The following is a 13338-nucleotide window of genomic DNA, read 5'->3' as shown; positions in this document are numbered from 1 at the left end:
GATTGGTTGTGCAGTATCTCCTTTTTAATTCCGTGCTACTCCTACTTGCTGGTTCTTCTTAATCATCCTCTGCAATGCGCGCCGCCCTTTGATCTCAACAGACTGAGATATTCTATTTCTTCTTAGTGATCTCAAAGAACTGTTGCAGTCCCTTCGCCACAATTTCAACATTCATTGTGACCAGAGGCATCTTTGCATACGACTCCTCTTTCATGATAGCCACTAGGGCCAAATGTTTGTCAACTTCGCGCAACATAATGGGGCGGCTAGTATCGTGCAGCACAAGACAGCTCTCGGCACCGCTATACGCCACCTGATCAGCTATCTTGGGCGGTGCGCCTTCAGCCCATGCGTTGCCCTCCAGCCGCTTGGCATTTTCGGCGGGCCGTGTCCACGATCCAAAAACTTCAGAGATGTCGAGGATAACGTCAATATAGTCAGAGCAAATCTCGTAACTGGGCATGTCGGCTGGCGAGTTGTCGGTGGCAATGTAAATCTTGGACACGACATCAAACAGGTAGGCTTTTTCAAAGTGACACGTGCGGCAGAGGTCGGTTAGCATAGTCTCAAGCGTCCCTAGGCGTGGAATGAGCTTCTGAATGACTTTGCTGAAAGCTTCGAAGATGCTGTGATTGTAGATGCTGGTCATGTGAAAATTAACAGGGGCGTTTTCCACGCCCTGGTCGCTGAGTTCATCTTGCACACGGATGGTGATGTCGCGTTGGATGTCTAGACGGTAGTCATCTGAAAGGCCGTCAACTTTGTGAATAAAGACTTCAATGTTGATATGTGGATATGAGTCTTGTAAGGCCAAAATAGTAGCGTTAAGGCGCTCAACAGCTTCAAGGTAGTCGTCTTGCGCATCGATGACCCAAATGAGAGCACCAAGTTCACCGAATATAGCTTCCATATCAAAACTCGGGTTGTCAATAATGTCTATTTGACCGGGAAAGTCCCACACTTGGATGTCCATGAAGGATCTAGTACCGATTGCATGGTTTATTAGTATATGTGATGGCAAAGAGAGAGCTCATCAAATCATATCATTGGGCAACCTCAACTCACGTCATTTGGTCGTTTTGAATGCGAGCTGTCGACTCTAGAAAGAGCGTCTCTTGAGGAGCTAGCTTGTGGAAGACGACACTTGATATGGAAGACTTGCCGCTTCTACATGGCATTAAAATTAGTTGTTTTGTTCTTCTCGCGCAATGGACGAAGGCAGCATCTTACCGTCTTTGCCCCATGAGCAAAAGTCTAGGTCGGCCCTTGACTGTTGCCGGGGTTTGCATCAGCGGCTCGGAGGGCAACTGTCTGTTAGAGTCACCCCGCATCATTCCGGACCGGTTTTGGTTCTGTCCACGAGATGATCGCGATGTTAGCTGGTTTGCCATTCGCTGGCGGGACAGGATCTTGTCCCTAACAGCCTTGATAAAGGCACTTGGCGGGATTGGTGAAGCCATGGTAATGTGTAAGGAATTGGTCTTGCTTGAATCCAAGTCCCGCATATTGCGCTGGACACAGCCCTACACTTGTAGTCATAGACGCGTCAAGATGCCTGTTGCAGTAGCTCATGACTGCAATATCCAAACGGAGCAGTGACTCTTCTCCATCGGCACCGGGCTCCTCTCATTCGTATTTGCTACTCGGCCAACGGTTCTTCATCTCATATATGTAGACATGCAGTACAATGATGAGGTAACTTGACTTCAAGACTTGGTTAGCCCTGTCCCAAATGGGAAGCCCTCTGCATTATATCCCACGGCAATGACTGTCCAGCAGAGTGATATGCGCCAGGCAAGCAGTAAGTAGCAAACAGTAGCAGTTAGGTTAGTAGTGAAGTAACATCACAAGCGGGTATATGCGAGAATGAGATGGAATTAGATGTAATAAGCAAGCATAGAGAGCGAACGATTCAAGGCCGTCCACAAGTGCGCACAAATGTGAACTTTTTTTTTGATATCATAGCCTGGGCTGGTAAGACTTACTTCCATTGTGTAAATAGCCCGCAACAGACGTTGTTTGTGGACGTCACGTTTCTATACCGACTGTCCCTCTCCCACTCTATTTTCCTCCTTCTCTTGCCTTATTTCAGAGTCTCTCTCTTCTTTTTTTTCTCTCTTCTCTCTCTTCTCTTTCTATCTCAGCTAGGCGCACTCGGGCTGGCTTATTTTCTCTTTAATCGTGATGGTAACGGTGTGCTCGTCTGACAAGAAAAGTGTATCGCTGCTCTAACACGGAGCACAGGTTCACACCTGCAAGACTTGGAGGCAAGACTTTGAAAGCACACTTTGAAGGCAGATCTTGCTTCGTCCAACAATTACGCAGGCTTCAGGCTTGCTGTGTGTGTGGCTTTTGAGGCGCTCCTCTCTTTACAAAAAGCCCAACGACCAAAAAATATGAAGCAGCGTCCAAAGTTGAGTCGCTAGATGGAGAGACAGAAAGCAAGTAAACAAAGGCTTCTCGTGAGCAGCTAACAGTGACTCCAAGAAAACGAAGAATAAAAGAAAAATAATCGCTATAAAAATCCGTATAAAAAGAAAGAAAGCCTAGGCGTTTGCGATGAAGAAGGAATGAAAGGGGCGTCGTCAACAACTTTCACAGGGCCATTTAGAGGATGAAGACGAGGCTATTCACTGTCGTTGCTTGCCAAGTCATAAGCCTAATAACCCCTCTAAAAAGAAGGCCAAGGCTGTGACTCCACTATATACTGGGCCTTGATGCAGCACAAAGCCTAGTAATACAAAGCTCACGAACCCAACTAGGGTTAAAATAGCAATGTTACCCTAAGACGCAAAATCTATCAACACAACACCATCGCTATCATCAATTATTAGGTTGGGTACGTCACTAGCTACTATCCCGATCTCGGCAGCACAACACACGATGACCATTACATAACACACCAACATGCAAGCCTCAAACGCAGACTTGTCTGCTTCTAGCTTTCCGATCCGAAAAGTTCCTATATCCCACTTCTTTTACGCCAGCTCCGGACATCGGCAGACCACCCACTAGACACTCTGTAGGCATCTACATAAAACCTGTTCATAGCTGTGGAATGACATGGGGATGGCGTGGCAAAACACGGCATATGTGGTGTATGCAGGAGCGTGTGCATCTACACCTAGCGGATTCAATGCCTGTCGTTTAAGGCAAAGCTATGCTGCCACATGCCGCACTCGCTCGCCCATTCATGAACCTATGTTGCTCATCCGGTACAATGTCTTGTATGTGCATACACATGCATGTGATTCAGGACAATAGTACACTTTGTATTGCACACTCGTTGTTGCCACCAGGCCTGTCTATGGTATGTATATTGCAAGCTACAATTTGACAAATATGTTTTGACCGAGCCGAAATATTCGACTTGTCATTAGTATGAATGAACGGCCAGGTGAATGATAAAGCAACGAACTTTACACAGAAAAATGACTAGGATGGTGAGAAAGCAATAGTCATGGGAAATAATTAACTGTAGAACATGTGCTTTCGGCGTTGCATCCAGAGAGCTGGGCTTCAGTGAAGCAGGCATCTTGGTCTAGCTTTCCATCCCGCATCACCATCACCATAGCATTGATGGCATACAAGAATATCCGCATCTCGCCATGAGAGACATCGGGGGCTAAGTTTGTGATATGAAGCAAGGCGTCTATCGCTACTTGCTTGATTTTGTGTCTTGATTCTTGGGCTAGGCCAAGAAACAGAGAACGCAGGGGTCGCCCATGTCTTATCAGTTAGACAAGACGCCCCTCCCCGCCTCTCTACTTTCGCCCTACTTCTTGTATGGCCGGAGGGTTGTTTGAGACACCTCGTCTGATCCTGTCCCATTTCACACCAACACCACATATTACATCATATCGAATAGTAAGAACGCAAGGAAAAAAAGGAAACATCAACAAATAGGACAAAAGATCAAACAACAGGGGCTACGATCTGTTTGAACCAGTGACGGATACGTTTGTTTTTCTTTAGATAGGATGCTGTCCGATGCGAATTCCGGGCAGGTATGGGTCGATCTCCTGTGGGTGTATAGGGTTCGGCAACAACGCCAGAACTCCCTATCTACATTTGCCCCAGGGGGGGCCTATTGGGTTCTAGGATTGGTTACCTGGTCTATTTGGTCAAGAGCAGCCACACGGGAAACTAGTTCACTAGGCCACTTGGTGTTTGGGTTTTGGCACGGAAGATAGAACTCCGCGGAGTACAGTGGTCGGCCTAATCGGCCAAGGGCTTGGTCTTGGATATGGGGCTCACTGAGATTAGATGACGCCGGAGTTACTCGGACCTTAAACTCGAATTTAATTAACGTCTACGGGGATCGCAGAGATCAACCGATGCCTTCCAAGCGAGAGCTGTTGAGTTGAATTGAGTTGAATTTATTTAACGTCTACGGGAATCACTAAGATCAAACGACGCCGGATTGGTTACCGGACAGAATTAACCCTCTGCAGGGCTGACCACAGGTTTTGGGCGAGAGAAGCTCGTATGCTCCCAAGCAAGCTTGTTACTCGTCTTCCACCTGTAGTCGTCAGAAACAAAAGAAAAAAAAAAAAAAAAAAAAAAAAAAAAGGAAATCCCCAGATATACCCTAAGCCCAGAAGTAGTGGGGCTAACCCCCAACTTCCCCACAAACATTCGTTCCTCTGAAAAACCTGCCACGCTTCCTGAAGTCGTGAAAATCACGAGAGCAAGACGGCAGCATCCAGTGCAGCCTGGGAAAACCCCCCCAAAGACGAGAAAAAACCAGACTGTGTGAGCATCCGAGGGCTCGTGGTATATCCTTCCACTTTTCTGGTGGCCGCTGCCTTGCGCGTGTGGATGAGGCGCCAGACAGCCCCCTTTCTAGTGACATGCCACAGTCACCAGTCTATCCGAGGACAGAGGAGCGCAAGAAAGAAAACAAAACAAAAAAAAAAAAAAGGTGCGGACTGTGTGAACTCTCAAAATTCAGTCCTGAGCGTGAAGGTGAACTCCTTGAGTTGGAGTGGTGTTGCGGCGATGAGGAGTTGGCGATCGCGAAAGTTGTCGTGAAAAAGGGGGCGAGTCGACGACGAGGTTATCCTCAAAGTTGGGTAAGTGCGGCCTCAAGGCTCCACAGCTCATTGTCAAGATCCATGACAGAGTCAAAGAAGAAGAAAAGAATGAAAGACGCTTATCAGTGTCATAGACGTCGTCCTCCAGCAGCCCAGAAGAAGGGGAGGCACCAGACCTCAAAGGTACCCCCCCGAGGGTTGTAAGAGGGAGAGTTGTTCCAAGCGAGAGCGCTACTCGCCTCGGAGCTGCCCGGCTCCCGAAATCGGCCGAAAACCGGCTCTTAGTAGCTAGTACGGCCAGGTAATTCCGAACTTCCAATCCCGCCCGGTTAGCTCAATCGGTAGAGCGTGAGACTCTTAATCTCAAGGTTGCGGGTTCGACCCCCGCATTGGGCTCAATTCCCAGTGCTCCAGTAGACCTGGAAAACTCCAAGAACCACCTTAGGGATTCACTTTTTTTTTGTCGTTGTTGGCATGTACTTTGTGATTGGCTTCCAGTTTCCTTTTTCTGTCTTTTTTTTGTGCATTTCCCAAATCTAGACTAAGTTTAAAGAAACTATGTAGAGTTTAGATAATCTATCTGTCGATAGAGATATACACAAAACGAGTATCTTCGGGGATAAGCTAGCTCAATTTAGAACAAGATTGAGCCAGGCGAAGAAAGGTTGAACAATCAGCAGGCAGCTCGAACGGGAAAACAGTGAAGAGATTTTTAGAGAAAGGGAGGAGGAAGCTAAGCTCATCTCGTCCTTTGTGCAGTAATAGCTGACTGATAGTGCCTGAACCTTGGTGTCATCAAAATTGGAGACGTGGGGCGTTTTCTCGCCTATAGGGATGACTGTGTTCAATAGGGAGAGAGAAACTAAACGCTTTTTGCTTTTGGGTGTAGCTATCTCGTCACCTGGGTCATCAAAGGAGATAAGACGATAAAGGATTGAGTTAAGGTTGCGGGATATAGAAAGAGTCTTGGGTTAGAGACCACAAAGGTCAGGCCACGTATGTTAGGCCGATTGCTGTCGATTGTGAGAGGTCGAATTCACCAAAGACGTGACAAGGTGAAGCGAAGATGTGCGGGGGCTTTATCCTGTCATAGGTGGGTGCAGTAGTCACCGCCAGTGGCTGGTAAAAGGAAGGGCAGCCACGACAACTTCATGCTCTTGTCTGTACACACATACATACATACATACATACATACATACAGTATAATCCTGCAGGTAGTAGTACTTCTGGGGGTTCTCTTTACTCCACTTGCGTTTTTACATGATGCTCTGGGTTGTCAATGCACGTCCCTGAACAGCTGCAGCTTGGTTGCACATTGCTACCGCTACTACAGCGAGTAGCAACAGCAGTGGTAGCAGGAAGCTGGATGGGTAACAGAGAGAGAGAGTGTGAGTGTGTGTGTGTGTGGAGATGACGAGTCCTGGTCGATACCGGCTCATTTTCTACTTTACCTACACTACCTGTATATACATGTATATCTCCCCGACGAACGAGGCAAGAAAACAAACGAATAAACGGATAGCCCTGCTCTGGCTGGAGAAAACAGAAACTGATACAGACGTAAGACCATGAGATAATGAGATGAGTGTCTTTGACTTTGGAGACATATTACGGAACCGTTGTCGTAAGGAGTAAAAAACGAGAAAGTTAAACAAGAATTAAAAAAACTCCCCGGACGGTACTGTATAGGACCCGTCCGTAGGTGATGTGATATGCAGGAAGGAGCAGGGGCCTTCAGAAATTCTGTGCTAGAATGGGGTAAGTAAGGCCATTGAGAGAACGAGAGGGATGGTTGCTGTCGTTGTGGACGGATTCAAGTGTCCTTTTTACTCTTCTTGGTCGAGGATGTGCAAGCCAAGGCTGGGTGTCGTATGTAACGGATGTCGTACGTGGTGGTTGATACACCAATGTCACAAGACTTGGAGAAGGATGGCCTGTTGTACTTTGAACGCCAATCGCCCACATCTGGTATGATAACAGGGGAAAATGAGAAGGGAGAATAAAAGGCGCGTCGTCCATTAGTCTAATTGTAGGCTTCCCTTAATTCCAATGAGATACTGCTGTGTTCACGTGGATAATAAACATTGGCTATGATGGAAGCTAGAGAGGCCCTTTGGATGATGGTACCCCAAATTGATATGAAGTTGGAGTTCCTTGAAACACTGGGTCGCTAGTTAGCCCGGCGAAACCCAAGTTCTTTTGGGGTTCAGTGGATCAAAAAAGGCTACAAGGGAACATAAGGAGAAACATAGACAACTAGATGGCCCCACTTGTAAATATCTTATGAGCAGTTTCCTCATGGAGCAATGACTGGCCAGGAATCAAGGAAAAGAAAAAAAAAAAAATTTCCTACTTTTTTCTTTTCCTGAGTAGGAGAGGCGCTCTACGGTAGCAAAGATCGACTGGCATTGGCCAAAAACTTCACTTTCAAGACGGGTGGCTTGAAGAGGGGAACACTGCCTTGATAAACAGGTCCGTGTTTTGCATATAGTTATGTGTGTGCGCAGCTCTCCCACGGCTAGAAACTAAAAACAGCATCATGGAAGCTTGGATGCTCACTTCCTTTACAGCTGCGGAATTTGCGTAGATGGTATTGCAGTCCTAAGTTCCGAGGCTCCGCCTGGATTCTGCTCGTTGGACTCTCCGCAAAGTCCGGCCGAGAGCGAGAGAGCCTAGCTCATTGGCCATCGTTTATGGAGGAAGAGGAGTGAGTTTCTTTCAAGTTTATCCCGCCCACAACAACTAAACAAAGCAAAATATGGTAAATATGGTAACACTGAGACATGCAAACGTAGAGTTGGTTACCCCAACTCAAGGCCTCAGCCCAGCGTCGTGCCAAAAGTTGGAGAAGGCAAAGGGAGATGGGTAGAAAAAAAAATACAGTGAGGTGAGACTAAAATTTGTGGAAGAAATGAAGGACCGTTAAACGTTGGGGTATAGGGGCCAGCCAAACACCTTTACATGTTATAATTGCTAGTGTTGGTATTGTTTTGGTTTCTGAAGCTCGCTGCTCCTCTCTAAAAGACAACCCCACAGCCACAGGCATTTCTTCAAGGGATATTCCCGCTACAAGCTTACGTCGTCACTAGGGGGGGCGGGGGCTAATTCGACCTGGTCTGTGGACAGGGCCAATCGTAGAAAATGTGCTGCTACTACTAGACTTTTGGTCATGTAGGCTAGACTATAATACACAGGCCATTGCGTTGAGCAAGTTTTCGCCCCTTGATGTACGGAAGTGCGTTGCGCATACATACTCGGCTCCCTTCACCTTGCTTGCGCCGTACATTGCCTAGTCGTGGTAATACTTATTATACTGGCTGTGTGGTGCTGTTGCTTTTTTCTCCAAGGGATCAGCATCGGGGCAAGAAGCCTTGGAATTGAACGGACAGCAAATCACAAATAGAGAACATCGTGTCATGCTGTATTCTCATGCATCAAGGTCGCGCAGATAGCCAATTGGCACAAGCTTCCTGTCCACCATCCACCTGTGGAGATGGGTTTCTTTTTGCGAGGTCTCCGTGTATGTATTATAATACATGGTATAGACAGCTCCATGAGCCCCGTGTATTTTTTTTCTCACACTAACTTGCTATCGCTCACTTCGCCTCCTTCGATATTGGCTCTGCTATAGTGGCTTTATTTCTCTTTCCATCTACCAGTTTTCTTTTTTTAGCGTGATTTTCACGTTTCCCTGGTCTCCGGTCTCCGCTTCCCGAATTCCGTCATCGATATAGTAAGCTCGGACTAGCCCCCGGGCCGTGTGACAACCCCCTCCCTCTCTATTTATTGCTGCAAAACTACACACGCAAAGCTGTCTGCGAACGGAATATAGTTGCGGCGATGTTTCCATCCTGAGACAAAGTGGCGTTGAGATACTATGAAATGAAATAATGCTACATTTGTAAGATAAAAAAAAAGACACGGTAGAAGGTTTGCCTAGAGAGCGAGTTTAATCAATCTAGGCAAAATGCTTGCAGCATTCGAAAAAAAAAAAAAAAAAAAACTCTCTCTCTTACTAATCAACTACCCGAGCACTAAAAAGTACTACCATGACGGTGTGGGAGGTTTGACTTGTTTGACTTTGGCGTTGGTGGTGGAAAGGCACTTCGACCTTCGTTTTAACATCACCATGTATAGAAAGTAAGGCCTGCAACCAACTAAGCGTCCGAGTTTACACGCTGCAAAGCTAAGCGTGTCTTGAGGTTTCCTTCCCTCGAGCTCGTATGCTGCTTCAATGGATGCCTAGAAAGCTATTTTTATGACATTTCCTTCCTTTTTTTCACTCTGAACCGGCGCTCGTACGTGGGTGTATGTATTGTATTTGCCCTGGGAGAGTAGAAGACCACCGAAAGCCCGGGTTAGCTACATAATACTCTGGCATTATTTTCTTACGTTTTAATAGCAAGGAGCCGTGTGCGTGTGTATGTGGCGTAGATTCGTCAGGGCAGTGTCATGTCAATATAGATGATACATTCTGCCGGCCACGTGCAAGGCTTAGCTTATTCTTTCTCATCTTGGTATGGAGACAGACAGGCTCCGCCGGAGAGACCAAAAGGTCGTTAGCGGCCGCGGCCATCAAAGTGCCGTGAAATTTGTTGTTTCACCGCCCTTCGTCAGTCTTGGAACTAAACAGTTGAGGTTATCCTTTGGCCAAATAGGAGCAAGCAAGGTTTGCACGTTGGCGCTCCATGACTTTCCATGGCTCTCCCCACAGATGGCAGAAAGCGGGACAAGGTGTAGGCATGTGTATCTACGGGTGGGTATTTGTTACCTAATACCTTCGGGATGGGTTGTATTAGTGCTGCTAATTCTACTTGCTGCATTGCAACTAGTGACTGTCTACAGCTCTGAGTGCTGAAGATGGGAACAGCTATCCTTGAGCCCTCCAAGCCTCGTTGCCCCCTTGCTCTTGTTCTTCAGTCTAATATAGGGCTATAACTATAGCGGCATATCGAGAAGTCAAGAATTCAAGTTATTTTCAGTTGACACCGGCATTGGCACTGGCTGCTGACATCCCAGGCGTGTGTGTATACGTATGCATACGGATGGCATTGAGCATCTAGCCAAAGCCATACGCTCACGGTCTCTACACCGACAGAGCGACTCTAGACTACCCGACGGCCTGAAACAACCCGGATGGCCATGTACAATAAAGTCCGCCCACGCAAGCTCAGTGAAAGGCCGTTCTAGAGAGTAGTCAGACAAGATAAACAAAAACCAATGATGATTACAAGAACCCGTTTGGCGTGAAAAGACATCGTTAATTCGATCAAGGAGTCAATGTACCTCGTCTCTTTTTACTGAAACAACAAAAGTCATACGCCAATGGCATCATCATGCCCTTGTCATGAGCTGCGTTTTTGTATTCTTACCAAGCTGTGGCGTGCTGCTTGCTGCTTCTGGCTTGCCTAGGCCTAAGCCAATCCCAATCGCACGCCATCATCGTGGAGCCCTCTTTCTAGCAAAGCAAATAAACCCAGGAAAAAGACACCCGCTAAATTAGCACAGCGTTAAAACCTGCGCCTGGCAAAAAAGAGAAAAAACTGAAAAAGAAAAAAGAAAAAAGAAAAAATGAACCAAAAAAAGGCTTCTAGGACGTATGGCAGCCTATAATAATGAAAGAACAGCGCCCGCTATCCCCTATTTCACAACTAGTATGTCTGTTCTTCCTGTACTGTGGGGAAAGACGCAAGTGAAATAAAAGCGGGTCACCCTGCGTCTCCAGTTCCGTTGTTTGTCCTGCTGCGTCGTCGTTATATACACCCCGCCCCAGAAACATGGCTCTACCTGGACCCCCAATCTGCCCCACTACCATCATCCTTCTTACTCCATATCCCTTGCTTCTGCTTCCTGGAGCTCGCCCTGGGCTCTTTCCTTAGTTTTTTCTTATCGTGACTCTTTCTTGCCCCTCTTCCGTATCATATTCGCAAAAAGCCACTTGCTTACCTATAGCCAGCGCCCATGTAACATATTGGCGGAAGACATTCAGATACTCCAACACAATAGCTACAGAGCCGCCAGTAACATCGAAGTCGGGGAGGAGCATATCGACGGCAAAGCTGGAAAGAGGAAGCTGTACACACGAGCTTTGACGCCATATTCCCATTAGAGAGGGAACAGATGCAAAAAAGCAGTTGAGCAATCCATCGGCCTGTAGGGATACGCTGTGGGTCGGTGTTCGTTTCGGTGTGTGCTGAGTGCAGTCTTTGTTTTACTATAGCCACCCCTTTTTCTTCTCCTCCTCCCAATGAAAAGTTACGTTGTTGGCACTGTTTTGTTGAGCAAGAACAGGAAAAGGGCAAAAAAGATTCATTCTTTTCTTGATGCCCATAAAGAGGTAACTTCCCGTTCTTTTACAGTCTGATTGACGGGCCTTTAAAATTTTGCAACCATGGCATTTGTATTATGAAGATGGGCTTGCAAAACTAGGCCAGAACTAGAAAGGAAAGGCAAACTACGTAAACGGGAAAATAAGAAGCAGCAGCAGCAGCAGCAGCCTGTAAGCAGAAATGGAAGGCATGGGAAAGAAAAAGAAATAAAGAACCAAACTACCCGGGTCCCCAGGTCGTCGTCTTCTAGTGGTACAAGAGTTTGTGCATAAGGACAGTGGCAAATAGATGTACCTTTATAGTGGAGCAACCTGTTGATTTTTCTCTGTTTCTTCCTTTTTCAATTTCTCACGTTTGTTGCTTTTGCTTGGTTCTTACGATTTTTTGCATCAAGTGGCGCGCTGTCCTCATCTCACGCCATTTCTTGCGCTTATTTTGTTCTCGAATGTAGCAACTGCAGGCTGGTTTTGCATCAACAACCCCAGAAATCAGAGGCAGGAGGTTGAGGGGAAGTCGAGGGGCCAAATTGGCTGGCTCATAAGGGTATGTGCCTAGCCACTGTCTTGTTTTTTTCGCCAGTCATAAGTCATAAGGGTAGGTCTCCAGTTCATAAGGGTGCTATGGCTTCTGTTCTGTTCTGACTCCCCAGGGTGCCGCTGGTTGGATAGACTTCCTTCTCCTCCTATCTCTCCCTATCTTCTTGCTTCTAAATCTTCTTGCCCTTCTACTTCTCCCTTGGTCTCTATCAATCATTCCTGCTAGCCCTCTAGCTTCCATCGTTTTCGTTCGCTTATATAAGGAAATCTATCAAACAAAGTCGCTTAACGCCCTTCTAAACGACACCATAACTCCAGCGCCCGCTCTCAAAACTACGCAACGTTCTTATCTTGCTCTTATGGGTGTGCGAAACCCTGCGCTGCTTCTCCTCCTGTTTGTATTATCCTGACGTTTTGCTTTGTAAGTTGTCAGACCCCTGCCTACTTCTTTTTGTTTGCATGGCCTTTTTCGCTATACGTACTCGGCTCGACTTATCTCGGGCTCTGTCTTCCTCTTCCTCTTCAGGTGGGTTTTTGTTTCTAGAGTTCTTGGTCCATAGTACCCCTCTCCCCTTTGCTAATGCACCCGCACGCCGCAACGCAACATGCACACCACTACAATCTCCATCCCACCCCAACAAAACACACACGCCCCCCCCCCCCCTCCCCTTCCATAGACACCTGATCAGCGTCGTTTCTCGTCCTGTTTAAAACCAACTAACAACCCACCTGTCTTTCTCATCTCTCTGTATAGATGTATATATAGCCCTTTGTCTCGTCGCATTTTACGGCACTGTCCCCTTGCTCTCTTCTCGTGATAACCCATCAGCTCCTCGCCTTCAACAACTGAACACCCACACATAGTACAACACCCGCTTGCTACCCACTTTCTTCCTCGTTCTTTTCCTGTTCCACTTCCGCCCTGGCTTCAGCAAAATTTCCTTTAAGCCTTTATTCTTCTCCTCCTTGCTTGCCCCCCCCCCCCCCCCAAATCCGAAGTCTAGGCTTGATTCATTGATTTGGATTCGCCACCGAGGTGCCGCATTGTGTATTCTTCCTTCTCCCCTTCTCTGCAAATTTCCAAAGCTCCCTGTACCCATAAGAGTCTTCGTCTGGGATCGCATTTCTTTATCCTCGCCCCCAGTATACCAGCCAAAACGAAAACACACAAGAAAAAACTTTTCCTCTGTTCTGCATTGACCATCAAATCGCAAAATCTGCGCCACGGCCTCAATAGCTGAGACCCTACTACATAATATTGGACATTAAAACTCACTTACACATAAAGCTTAGGCCTATTGTGAAAGGGGCTTGGCTCTTAGAAAACAACACTGTCCGCACGATACCCGTTTTAGCTTAAGAGTCATTCTGCCTCTCACGCCATATCCACTTAGACATATAAGATAGGCCTTGGATCCTCCCTTCTTTTTTTTTCGT

At 46.9% G+C, this 13338-nt stretch overlaps 1 protein-coding gene across 1 annotated transcript; it reads right to left on the bottom strand.

The window, feature by feature from the left end:
• Positions 1 to 112: 112 nt before the first annotated feature.
• Positions 113 to 1460, bottom strand: HOO65_010946 (GTP-binding protein gtr2; the record flags this gene model as incomplete). Its single annotated transcript, XM_071005858.1, has 3 exons — positions 113 to 980; positions 1066 to 1167; positions 1231 to 1460. 3 exons carry the CDS (start codon positions 1458 to 1460, stop codon positions 113 to 115), a joined length of 1200 nt encoding a protein of 399 aa, XP_070862768.1.
• Between the last annotated feature and the right edge of the window lie 11878 nt (positions 1461 to 13338).

This window comes from Ceratocystis lukuohia (assembly GCF_044167205.1).
Source record: "Ceratocystis lukuohia strain C4212 chromosome Unknown Supercontig1_pilon, whole genome shotgun sequence".
Lineage (NCBI taxonomy): Eukaryota > Fungi > Ascomycota > Sordariomycetes > Microascales > Ceratocystidaceae > Ceratocystis > Ceratocystis lukuohia.
This window is presented reverse-complemented; position numbering and strand designations above follow the sequence as displayed.